Source organism: Cyclopterus lumpus, chromosome 18 (assembly GCF_009769545.1).
Source record: "Cyclopterus lumpus isolate fCycLum1 chromosome 18, fCycLum1.pri, whole genome shotgun sequence".
Classification (NCBI taxonomy): Eukaryota; Metazoa; Chordata; class Actinopteri; order Perciformes; family Cyclopteridae; genus Cyclopterus; species Cyclopterus lumpus.
Window position 1 is genome coordinate 9,223,672 of NC_046983.1, and position 13,454 is coordinate 9,237,125.

At 42.1% G+C, this 13,454-nt stretch overlaps 2 protein-coding genes across 2 annotated transcripts in view; both read left to right on the forward strand.

The window, feature by feature from the left end:
- The first annotated feature begins 2,932 nt into the window (after positions 1–2,932).
- LOC117747765 (doublesex- and mab-3-related transcription factor A1-like) lies at positions 2,933–4,625 on the forward strand. Its single transcript, XM_034557209.1, has 2 exons — positions 2,933–3,480; positions 3,716–4,625. The coding sequence occupies exons 1-2, from the start codon at positions 3,009–3,011 to the stop codon at positions 4,498–4,500; spliced, it is 1,257 nt and encodes a 418-aa protein (XP_034413100.1). The 5' UTR covers positions 2,933–3,008; the 3' UTR covers positions 4,501–4,625.
- Positions 4,626–5,392: 767 nt separating this feature from the next.
- Positions 5,393–13,454, forward strand: part of LOC117747775 (glucosidase 2 subunit beta-like) — a 101,133-nt gene continuing 93,071 nt past the window's right edge. The window contains exons 1-5 of the mRNA XM_034557223.1: positions 5,393–5,519; positions 6,699–6,815; positions 8,824–8,919; positions 10,494–10,551; positions 11,507–11,620. Coding sequence (XP_034413114.1) covers positions 5,438–5,519; positions 6,699–6,815; positions 8,824–8,919; positions 10,494–10,551; positions 11,507–11,620 — 467 coding nt within the window. The 5' untranslated portion in view covers positions 5,393–5,437. The remainder of the gene's footprint in view (positions 5,520–6,698; positions 6,816–8,823; positions 8,920–10,493; positions 10,552–11,506; positions 11,621–13,454) is intronic.

Sequence of the window (13,454 nt, forward strand, 5' to 3'; positions counted from 1 at the left end):
GACAAGGGTGTGAAGTGACAGATGAGAAAGTAAACACACGAGGGTTAAGACCTTTTAAATGCTGAAAGAGAGGGGGGATTTGTTTGTAACTCGAGTGCTGTATTTTCTGAAACAATGCCGCTGTCTTGAAACTTAAGGCGCTGAACTGTTTCCATGTCAAAGTCGGTTCACATGAGGATTTCTTCTTTCTGTGACTCAGAGTTGGCAACAGTAACATGATCTGATCTTTACCCTTTGTGCATCCGAGGACCTGCAGATGCAGGGCAATAATCTCAGACTAAAACCCAATTGGGATAACAATATGACAATATGTGACATGCAATCTGAATGCGCATGTCTTTAAAGGACACACAAGATATAAGTCCTGATGCAATGATTTACTATTTAATGATGGGCTTCTGCTCCTCTGCCCTACATCCTTATACCTCTCCACCTCCCTCCCTCCGCCTCTCCATCTCTCTGACAGTGGGAGACATAATCAGGTTTTGTGAGATTTGTGGGTAGATTAGCAGCCACCTTGCATCAGATAAGAAGCTGTAATGATAAAGCCCTGTCCTCTGAGGCACATTGCTGTGATGAAACACCATATCTGACATGAGCAGATCTGTTAAGAACACAATTAAGACACTGTCTGGCCATTTCTATCCTAACTTCACCTATCCCATGATCCCTTTGTTCTGTGTAAGGAAATTCGAACCAGAATGACGGACAAACCGTGGAACTGGACGTAGGGTTTTCTATATAGCAGAGGTAACTGCAGTGTATAGTTGTTTTGTGTGGCAGATTATGATAAACGGTTAGAATGACAAACTAATTGAGAAATTACCTTGTCTCGAGGGGAAACTGATTTGGTTTGAAGGCCCTTCAAACAACCATCCTGGCTCGGCCTTGTAGTAATCCTATGATCCACAGACGAACAGAAGAGGCAGTAAATGAGTAAATATAACACTACAGCTTTTATCCATAATCCAATTTATAAAGGCTTTTCCGAAACAGCTGTTTTTGTCCCATTTCCCTCCTCAGGGTGATTATAAATAAGACTGAAACAGAGCCTTTCCCAAAGCTCACTGTGCAGTGACACACACACGTTCACGCTGGCTTGTTAACGGCTGCTTCCAGCCACCCTTCCTGCAAGAAAAAGCTGTCAATGGTCTGTATAAACCGGTGAAGTGGTGTGCAGGTAAAGTCAGGTGAGAGCAGCTTAATGGGCCTGGATAAACTTGCCAGCCACAAATCCAAACCTCAAGTTCAACTTCACAGTGGATGAAATGATAAACGCTGCATGTGCGTCCACACAGCATCTGCACCACTGGCATTTATTTATGTTTTTTAGGCATTGTGTGTTGATGGATGCATTTAGAATCCTCTTCATGTCCTGCACAGCTGTAGTGAGTCGGTACCAACCCCTATGCACCCAGGCTCTTTAACTTGCAGAACATCTTTCTGCAAATAGCAGAGTCGCTTCTCAAAACCTCGTTATTATCAGGACGCTTTTGTTACGACAAGTTCCTGGACACACGTACAGATCTTGTGTTTTTGCACAATATGTGTTTGCTGTTTGCGTATGCACACAGGCATGATTGTGATGGGGCAGGTGGGCAGGTATGCTGCTGATAAGACCCGTCACCTGAGGACAGATGGATCCATGTGAGGTAGAGGTAAAAAAAAGTACTAGTACTATCTGTCACTCTCAAAAAGCAGTAACATCTTTTATCAAATTGAAACTCTCACCAGTCTGTATGTGTGGTAAGTAGTTATATTAATGACTAATACTAGCTATGCCTGCATCAAATCATTGTGTATTATACTGTAAGCAATTGTCCTTGCCTCAGCAGTAGCAGACCTTCCTCGGAGATGCCCTTCAGGGAATCATTATCTAGGTAAAAACGCCACAAGGGGTTGAGTGCTTCCATCCACCGCCTCTTTAACCCGCATCCATTATTCAAATGGAGTTTAGTGGAGTCAGAACGACGGGAAGACGAAGAGAAGCCACTGATGTCTCACTCCTACATCTGCAGATGATTAGTGTCTAATAGCTAAGGGACAAAACCATTATTAACATTTTAGTGACCATTTTAATGTGACATCTCAGTCAAGTTGCTCACATTTGCGGTGAATGAGGAAGAAAAGAAAGAAAGAAAAAAAAAAGTTGAGGAAGTGCACGTGTGCAAATGCAGGACTAAACAGTGTTTGAGGTTTGCGTTTCCCTTGGTGACTGCCACTGTGTTTGTGACAATTATGCTCAAGTTGTTTACCACGTAATAACGGTAAGGCAATCTGCTGCGTGTAACTGGATCCTGTTTGAATGGAGAGATATGAATGAAACATGTGACAAGGTGTGATTAGTGATCCACCGATCTTGCGGGGTGTTTGTTGACAGATGGCTCTTTTGTCAAGGTAATTTGTTGAACAGAATAACCAGGTAGATAATTACTTGTTGCCTTTGTGTCCATTAGGGCCATTGTTGTGTTAAAAAAATAAGAATATTCAATGCTCAGTAGGGTGACCAAAGAGGCTCATTGTATCTCGCTGACAACATATTTATCTTTCTGTTCACACACCCGCATCAACAAAGTATATATATATATACATCACGGTTTTACTGGCGGTTCGTACTAAACATAATTAACTATTAAAGCAACTGAAACTCCAATGAAAATATCAATACAATTTCCTGCAGATCCCAATATCAGAAAGTGCAACCCTCAGATTGTACAACGTCCGGTCATGGTTGGCTTGCATATAGGCTCAGTTCCATCAGATTAGTCCACTACTCCTCCATGCAAATGCATATGATATAGGGGGTAGGCTGTTAAGAGGCTGAAGCGGAAAGGGGTGTGACCAGGGTGTTGTATTACGTGCCAAACCACCTGGGGAGAGGGCACTTAAGGCGTGTTGTTTCAGGGTGCCAGTGGCAGTGGAGAGAGTCACTCAAGAGAAGGCCACATCACGAGACTGAGTACACTTGTGTTGGACTTAAAGACTCTGTGTTTGCAACCTCTCAGGCGATGGACGGCAGGATCACACCGCTTGGCCTGGCCACGCACAATCCTCTCACCGGCTTGCACGTGCCTCCTTCCCACCTGCGTCCTGCGTCTCTCTTCCTCCGTGCTTGTAATCCCTCTCTGGAGAGGGGATACCCCCGCACCCCAAAGTGCGCCAGATGCAGGAACCACGGCGTGGTTTCGGCGCTGAAGGGCCACAAGCGCTTCTGTCGCTGGAGAGACTGCGTGTGCGCAAAGTGCACTCTGATAGCGGAGAGGCAGCGGGTGATGGCCGCACAGGTGGCACTGAGGAGGCAGCAGGCGCAGGAGGAGAGCGAGGCCCGGGATCTTCGGCTCATGTACCCCGTCTCTGGGATGGTTGGGGAAACAGGGATTCCCCAGGCGTCACCCCTGGGCCCCGGGGTGCCAACAGCTACCGGAAACACTGCGACAGCTAACCGTTTTGATGTTTTTGGAGCAGAGAGCCAACAAGATGGTAAATTATGAATACAAATGTTTAGCTCGAAGAGTATTTAACCCGTTTCTGTATAAATAGAAAATAATCCTATTAAATTCAGAGTTAGATGTTTGTTTGCAGTTTGTTTTATTCAATAACCTCACATTATGACGGCCTATAAGGGCACATTTACTTGTATTGTTTCAAGAATTGTACTCACACAATCTTGCACATCCAGTTTGAAACCATGTGTTTTCTTTTGTCCACATTTCAGATGACAAACTGAGCAAGTACAACTTTTATAACGGATTTATGGGCCGACCCCTCTTTGCACCCCTCACCTCACGGCTGCCCTCTCCAATAGACAAGAACGACCTGTCTCCAAACAAGGACAACACCACTTCATTCACCGAGGGCAGCGCAAGTCCATCCCCGGTGTTTGATCAGCGCTCAGACCACATAGAGAGCCCAGAAAGGTCGCTTTCCTCCTCGGATCCGGAGTCCGGCAGCGAGTCGGAGAAACCCAAGGACTACCGGAGCCCGAACCGGGACCCCACTGATATAATGGCCAAGATCTTCCCTCATCAGAAACGGGACACCCTGGAGTCTATGGTGAGAACGTGCAAAGGTGACATTGTCAGAACCATTGAACTGGTGCTGAGCTCCAAAGAGAACAAAATTGACTCTGATAGCTTGTCTCTGTCTAACCAACCAAACACGCTCAGCCATTCTGTTGGACTGCCTGGAGCACTTGGTGGTCTGGGGAACAAGTCTGCCTTCTCCCCACTCCACATGCCACCTCCGACAAGCAGTCTGTACGAGCTTAACCCCCGTCTCGGTGTCGGCCCCTTACGGCTGGCCTACTCCTCTGCAAACGGTGGTATGGCAGGTTTTATGTCACCATACATGACATCTGGACTGATGCCAGTGTTTCCACTACGTCCACCCCTGGACTCCTATTCCTTCCCGGGCATGATCAGAGACCTCTCTTACCTTCAGAGCAAGGAGTCACTATGCAGTACTGCAGGTCTTTACACAAGACTTAACAGTGACAAATGACTAATGAGAATTTTTAGGTAAATAAGTAATTCTTTAGGTAATCTTATTTTGAATTGGATTTCAGATTTACCTCCAGATTCCCTTCAAGTGCCTCAAACCTAGTTAAATTGCCGATTGAAGTCACATGTTTGTTATGGTGTAAATGTTGTAAAGATTGTTTATTATTAATAAAACTACCAAAAGGTGCTCTCGTTTTATTCCTGATTTTGTATCTATCTATCTATCGATCTATCTATCTATCGATCTATTATGACATAACAAAATATTAAAGTATATTATGAAATGAATGATCAGATAAAAATATATATTAAAGTGATGCATGCTACAAATTAGAATCACAATTCAAACGCCAATGAGTTACACTGTTACATTTTAGTGAATGAGTTGAGTAGTGCATTTAATGAATGAGTTAACCTTCAGAATGTTAAAGCTTTGAAATACAAAAGTGCACAGTATATAATATAATGAAGTTAATTAGCCTATACCAGAGGTGAGTTTAATCATTTTCGCTGCTTTGAGTTCAGGTCTATAGAACAGAACCACCGTTTGTGTTATTAATAAGACATGATTTTCCTTCTATGACCAGTCAAAATATTTGCAATGAGAAAAAGGTTAGATTGATGCACTTCTTACAAACTAGAACACGTGAAAGTTGTTCATTGCAAATAAATTACGTTTAACAAAGTCGTCGATAAAGTATAAAACGAATAGAATAAGTGAACGTGAAAGCCGTTCTCACTCATGATTGGTCAACGGAATCACACGTGGCTAGAGATAGAAAACCAATAGAAAGGCTCAAAACAGTCACGAGGCCGCATTTTTCAGGAAGTAAGGACATGGCCAGTTTAAACGTCGACTGTTTTTCATGAGTTTGAAGCCCATTTGAGCGGGATGTTGTAAGGCAGGAGGGAGACAGTTCGTAACTGTGCCTTCTGACATGCGTTTCCACGTTATTATCGCCGCTGTCCTTTGGTGTGGTTTCGCAGACTCGCGGAAAATAAGAGGAGTCGCTCCGTCCTGTAAGTTCACTGTCCCCCCTCTGAGCAGGCTTAACGCTAAGTAGCTGTCCTGTCATTTGAAAAGTACACTGCATGGTGTGCCGTGCTTTGTTGACAGCTCTTTAGCTTGAACACACACAACATGTTGCACGTTTCTATGAGGTTGTCATCATTGTAGATCACTGGGACACCTAATTGGAACAGATACGTTCGTGTTGTTTATAACTTTTTCCTGCTTGTCCTTCTATGACCAGTCGACATGTTTGCTTTGAGTAAAGGTTGCCTCGCAGTATTATAATAATATATCCCGACTATCTCCTGTGCTTGTTCTGTTTAGGAAAGTATATCTTTGGTCACACTGTGTGTATCACGTTAACCGTCAAGCACTTCCTACAAACTAGAACACGTGGCTGGTATTCATAACGATGAGGTTTAACAAGCCAACACAGCATGAACATGTCTCGTCTTTCCGTTTCAAAAACCGTCTACAGTCTAAAATATGAACGTGAACTAACGTATTATTGAGGGCGACAGCCGTTCTCACTCGTGATTGGTCGACGGAATCACATGTGGCCGGGACAGAAACCAATAGAAAGGCTCAGAACCTACACGAGACTGCATGTTTCAGGAAGTAAGGACATGGCCAGTTTAAATGCTGTATGTATGAGTTTGAAACACCATTAAGCGGGTTATTCTAAGGCGAGAGGGAGACAGTTCATAATGGTGTCACCTGACATGCGTTTCCACGTTATTATCGCCGCTGTCTTTTGGTTTGGTTTCGTAGACTCACGGAAAATAAAAGGAATATCTTCGTCCTGTAAGTTCACTGTCGCCTTCCAGCTAGCTAAAGGCTAATTAGGCATCGTATTATGTAACTTAACAACTATTTAGCTTCAACACATGCAACATGTTGCAAGTTGCAATGACGTTGTCATCGCTGCAGACGGCTTGTAACAACCGCAATCAGCATTTAAAGTTGGTGCTGGGTGGCATCCATAAAAACCAGACCTATCGTTTCATTGAATAGTTTCAGTAGCATTTATTTACAGACTCAAGCATCGAGCTTATGTCTTGAAATAATAAATGCTGTGGATGTTACGTGTTATTCGAAGTGTTCTCCTTTTTGTCTGGTCGCGTCTCTAGCTGCACTTCCAAGGCCATCAACATGCATCCTTCAGTAATGTTTTCATCCCCTAACAGACAAGCGGTTCTACAGGCAGAGGAAGTCCTTTCTGTGCATTCATGGGTCCAAGATCATTCCCTTTGAGCAGGTGAACGACGACTACTGTGACTGTGATGATGGCTCTGATGAACCAGGTAAAACGTGAACGTATGGCCCAGTGGGTGTCTGTTTACCAAGTGTTTCACCACTGTGACCACTGTTTGTGAATAAATACTATTTGACTTGACTTTTCAGATATGTTCTGTTTTTTCAACATATCAATGTTTTTGAGAATGCAAGCCTTTTGGTTAAATATTCATCACAGCAGACATCCAAGTTTGCTTTTGTGCGCGTTTTTATTTGTGATAGTTTTGCCAGCTGACTTTTTGGTTTCACCAATCGGGATAGGCTGCACTTTCTATCAATTAAACCCACATTTCCCCAACAGACCATATCCTATTCAGACTATATTATTGCCCGATATTAGTTTTGTTTCCCCGCCCTCATGAGACAAGGACATGAAGGAATAAATACATTTTATTGAGGTAACATGTCAACTGGTTCCCTCTCCCTCATGTTTACAAAACATCAATATCGTATTTATCAACTCATCACTGGTTTTAGGTTCCCTTTCAGAATATCACCATGTTAATCTCTTGTTCCTTGGGGAACCAGAAGCCTTCCTAAACTGCTGACGTGGTTGAACAATGACGATTTGTGGCTAATGTCAAAGAAAACCATAAATAAATAATAAAGGGGGTGATTAAAGGCGCTAAACTGAAAATGTATGTAGCAGCAAACAACTATTTGCAATGTAAAATATATATTTGAGTAATGGCTGCCTGAGCAGAGAATGAAGTCTAACTCCCTTTGTGTTGTAATCGGAGCGTCTTGTACTTTGGGTATTCGGTCGGTCGGTCGCCATCGTCTTATTAAACCGATAAAGGACGTTGCCAGCAAATTGGAGCAAATTCAGCTTCAACCAGCCATTTTGAACAAATATTTTTCTGAAAATAATACATTTGTTCATCACTAGTTGCGCTGTCGTCGTCCTCACATGAATGTTAGTGCATGTGAGTCTCTGGCTAGCTAACTGCACCATTATGGCGGTTACCACTGATAACTCAGTCCAGACCCTTGGCGTTGTTGCGGAAGCTTAGCGCCCACCTTCTGGTTCACCCCTCGGGTAAACACTGTTAGTTCAGTCAGCACAGTTTTTCTGTTTGCACTGTTTGTGCAACTGTCTCCATGTTGAGAATCATGAGGAGGCAATAGATATGCTCTGATTTCCGTACTTAGCATGTTTTAACTTACTAAACGTAAAGTTGCAAGATCTGAGATTGGGGGCATTTCGATTGCTTCACAGTGTCTCTCAACATGCCGACGGCTCATAGCTGAAGGTGCTGACAGAGCTTGGAGTGTTTACCTAAGGGGGAACCGGTGGGTGCTGTGCTTCCATTACAACTCTGTTGGGACGACAATATGAACTTTGACTCCCGTATGAGAGCATTGCAGAGCGGTGGCTGTGAGCTAACCAGTGGTGCATGCTCCCATGCGCTAACATGCACTAAAAGCAAAGTGAAGCACGGAGAACAACACCCAGTGACTTAATTCTCTGCTCAGGTAGCCATTACTCCACCATATATGTCCATAGCAAATAGTTGTTTGCTGCTATATTAATGCTCCTTTTAAACACATTTTTGCTTAAAAAAAAAAACAGTCCATCGTACACATTACTGCTGTTATGCTGTCCCATACTGCTGGGATTGTATGCAACATAAATATGAGCCTCCTAATGAACTCATTGCAGACAGGGGTGGGAAAAGAAAGAATTAGGTATATAGGTATTCACTTAAGATTGTATATCAGACATGGTTAATTCCTACGGTCAGCTCACTGTCACAACAAAATATTTCTCGAGCTGGTACAAATACTTTTAAACTGCACACTGCTGCCACTCAACATGTTCTAGTCTTAAGCGGGTGGAAACCAGGCTGTTAAATATGCATAATCATTAAACAACAAAAAACAATGCGAATCATCTGTGCCTGTTGAAAAAGGGTCGTACTATGTTTCTCATGTATTATGAATAGCTTTGATTAGATACATTTGTTTCTGATAGCTTATTACATAGTGCTGACCTCTGCTCCTGACTCCATGTAGGCACCTCAGCCTGCCCTCGTGGCCGATTCTACTGCACCAATCTGGGTTTTCGCCCACACTACATCCCGTCATCGCGAGTCAACGATGGCATCTGTGGTATGGCTTTTTATATTGCATTATATTGGATGAAATAATATTCTCCTGAGAGGTGACTCTAATTCACTTTACAGAACCTGAAGTGAAGCATGGATTAACGCTTTCTGCTTTAGCCTTTTTCAAGGACAACGAGGACAGTGCTACTGGTGATGTAGTGACAAACAGATTTATGACTCAGAAAATGAGACACTGTCTTCTTTGTTCAAAATAGCTGGTGAAAAGGTTTGAAAGTGGATCTTGCAACTTGTATATTTTTTTTGTTTTTTATTCAAACTAAGTTGCAAACATAGACAGGAATCTCCTCCCACCCCCCCCCCCCCCCCGTCTCGTCCACTTGTGTGTCTGTAGCTCTCGACTTTGGATACAATCAATACATTTGTTGACGTCTCCTATCTGTGACCAGTGTTTTCAGCAGCATTAAACAGCATATAACCATCGCTGGTAAAAAAAAATAAAAAATAAGCCCCCTCCTCCCTTTCCTCCCTTCTTTATTTTTCTCCCACCGGTCTTCTCATAACTTCCCTTGAGTGGAGCCACTTAATGGCTAATGCAACATCGCTTTCCCTCTTCTGCTGGTTGTTGAGAGAGATTTTCATTGGCTTCCCTTTCTGAGCTGTAAAGCCCTTGTTCCACCGGTCACCAATGGCATTGAGGGTAATTGAGAAATATCACACTCTGCCTACTCTCTGGGGTGAAACATCTGAACAAAAAACTGATCTGAGCACTTACCAAACACCACGCAGCTGATCTTGATAAGTGGTTGATCTCAAGGAGACCCTCTCTGAACTAGAGTAGATATATCATGCAGGCACAAAGATCTAATTTCCATTGCGGCTGAAAAGTGACTAAAGTCTTAAAGAAAAGATTGTTGCGACTCATGTCTGGTGGTTAGCTATAAGGCTACAGCAATCAGTCGGTTAGCTTAGCACAAATACTGGAAACGGCTGGCTCCTTAGTTTTTGTACACATTAAACAAACAATAACATGTTAATGAGTGAGCTTTAGAGGCTAGAAGGCCCTTGGACAAAGCCAGGCTGTTTCCTGTGTCCGTGGCTTAAAGATGATCGTACAGACATGAATCGTAAAAAGAAAAAAAGCTTGCTTGAATCTGATTTTATCCATGAATGAATTGTCAGACAATACAGAAAATTGCTACAACATTTTCCCACAGCACAAGACGGCATCTTCAAAATATATTAATGAACATTAAGTGATTAAAAAAATTATTCAAAAAACAAGATATGGCATAATCAGAGAGCTAAATCCATTAGTTGATTTGTCAAAAATCGACGGAAAACTGATCAGTGACTGTTTTGATAGATAGATTTGTCCCTTCAGTAATATATTTTGAAGATGCCGTCTTGTGCTGTGGGAAAATGTGGTGTTGGAAAGCAATTGCGTGTTCTCACATATTCACTTTCTAGTGGCAAGGGAGTGATACTAAGCTCAAAAAGGAGCTGAAAATGTTCTTTTCATAGTTGCTGAATAATTTTTTTTCTCCTTGCTGATCTATTGAATGCTCTTCTATTCTCTTGTATGTGCGTTGGATTGGTTTCTCCTGTGTCTCGTGCCAGATTGCTGCGATGCTTCAGATGAATACAACAGCCACGCTCACTGCCAGAACACTTGCTGGTCAGTTGAATCAAAACTGAGATTCAATATTTATAAAATAACACATACAGAGTTTGACTTAAAATATGGCCCACACATCGCTAATGATGAAAATATTCAATCAGCCTAGTTGGGCAAATGTATCAACCCAGTACATTTTGGGCAATTTGATAAAAAAATGCAGATAAATCCAAGTTGTTTTTTGCTAAAGGTATCTATCATAGTATTATTGTTATAGAGAGTGATGCACTGTGCCACCAGGGGGCATGGTGTCACTATGGTTTAAAATCTTGATGCGGTTCAGACCTACTCTTGTAATGTATATGTATCACAATATTGTTTTGAACAGCTGATCCTTGATAAAGAAGGATTCTGACAACCTACCCCTTTCTACAGTGTAAATTATACTCTCAATAACTCCACACTGATATGTTTTTCATGCAGATAATTCATTCATTCTATGCAATATAAAGTGCACACTGCATAGATGGTAGGTCTGCGAATACATCAGTGCAGGCCCCTCCCGTATCATGTTTATCATCTTATCTGAGATGCACAGATGGGCCATACTTTGATGCTGAAATCTTGCCCGGTGTGTGTGCATGTAACTTGTATTAAGGTAACCCACTTCTTTTGTTGACAGTCCTCTGTTTTCAGTCACTGCCTTTCTCCTTAAAACCAAATACAAGCAGAGTATATCTCATTATGTTTTCACAAGGTCCGCACTCCTATTGTGTTTGGCCAGACTTCAAAAATCAATTTAGTTCATCCACAGAGCATCAGCTCCCATCTTATCTCTTCTATTTTCCCATTTGGCTCCCGTTGCATTGTGGGCCCTTAAAATTGGATTGCGCCATCTCGATGACTATAGAAGGGGTGGCTGCTGTTTTCTCTGTAATGAAGAGAAATCCTCTCTCTCTCTCTCTCTCTCTCTCTCTCTCTCTCTCTCTCTCTCTCCTCTCTCTCTCTCCTCCAGGAATCTGGGACAGAGAGAGAGAGCATACGTGGCGGGCCAGATGAGGACCTTGGACGAGGGTTTGCAACTCAAGCAGCAACTGATTGAGGAGGGACTGTTGCTCTGGAGAGAAAACAGGTACACTGAAAGTAACTGCTACAGTGTGGCTTTGTAGTAAGAGAGGGGTACTCATCAGGGTTTTCCCTAAAACGCTTTATCCTGTTCCTTTTGTGAGAAAACAAGTGACTTTCACTTGATCTGCCCAGAATGTACACACGATTCATTTCGTGGTCTATATATAGTCTATGGCGGCCTATATATTTTAACTTAATCCCTAGATCTTTAATACACAAAATACTAAAGCAAAAATGTTGTGTGCATGATAAATAATACAAAAAAACCAACTCTAATCGTCAGTTTTCTTCCACAAAAGTAGAAGCTGACTTGGAACCAGCGTTAATATTCATAGTGTGTCGACTGTATTAGTAATGTAGACTTCGTTTCACAGCCTGGCTTTGATATTGTTTGAGTCAAACCTTTTTGTTTTGGTATGTTAATTCTTAAATATAGTTTTGTATGGTTCAGGGTAGAACAATTCTATACCTGTAGCCTATTTCCCCACACACTAGGGTGCAAAGTGTTGCCTGTAGGCTGCAAATCAATCACTGGCCTGTTGCTGTACGTTCAATGTTTTCTATCACTAAGCTGTCCAAATACGAACTGCAAGCTAATGCCCTTGCATATTTCTTAACCAGCGGCCTCTCATTTTAGTATAACAAACATATCAGTATATGATTATATTCCAAATGTATCATGTCTCCTATCAAAACAATTCTAGTTTCTAGTCATTTATAACCCATAACATGTTCTCCACCTGCTGTAACTATGCTTCATTTGCATCACTCTAAAACAGTAAGGAGTAAATGGTTGGGGGTAAATTGGCACAAGTAAACAAGTACCTTAGTGATCAAGCCCTTTTTGAATCAACATGCTCCTTTTTATAGAGCTTCAAGAAACTACTTCACAGTTTCCGCTGCTCTCTGTTTGCTCGTTCAACAAGCACTAGGCCAAATTAGAAACTGGAGCCCCGGAGTTCAGTGCAAATTAAATTGGTAAATTTGGCAGCATAGAAACTCTTTAGATGTTTGTTAGATATATTTATTGGTGCAGTTCATTACTTAATGCATTATCTTCATTTGAGAAATTACAAACGGGTCGTCTCCACACTGTTTTACTATCAGTCTTGCTCACCCACTGTCTGTTGCACATTCAATTCAATTCAGTTTATTTTGTATAGCCCAAAATCACAACTTTGCCTCAGAGGGCTTTACAATCTGTACACATACGACATCCCTGTCCCAGGACCTCACATCGGATCAGGAAAAACTCCCAAAAAAACACGAGAGGGAGATTTTCCTCACGTGGGAGTTAAAGGACAAGTCCCGATCAAAGATAACGCCAAGATTCTTTACAGTGGTGTTGGATGCCAGGTCAATGCCATCTACAGAAACCACATCACCAGATAATTGATCTCTGAGGTGTTCAGTTCTCCTCTGGTTTGATCGATAGATATAATTGAGTATCGTCTACATAACAATGAAAGTTTATGGAGTGTTTCCTGATAATATTGCCCAAAGGAAGCATATATAAAGTCAATAAAATTGGTCCAAGAACAGAACCTTGTTGAACTTGGTGGTCATTGAGGCTTCATCGTTTACAAATACAAATTGAGATCGATCTGATAAAAAGGATTTAAACCAACTTAGTGCGGTACCTGAAATGCCAATCGACTGATCCAGTCTCTGTAATAGGATGTCATGATCAATGTTGTCGAAGTCACACAACTAATTTGCGACTATTTTCTCAAGGATCTTAGAGAGGAGGAGAAGGTTAGAGATCGGTTGTGAGTGTTCGGTTGTGCTGGACCCAAGCGCAGACACGGGGAGGCAAGGTTGGGTGGAGGTAAATA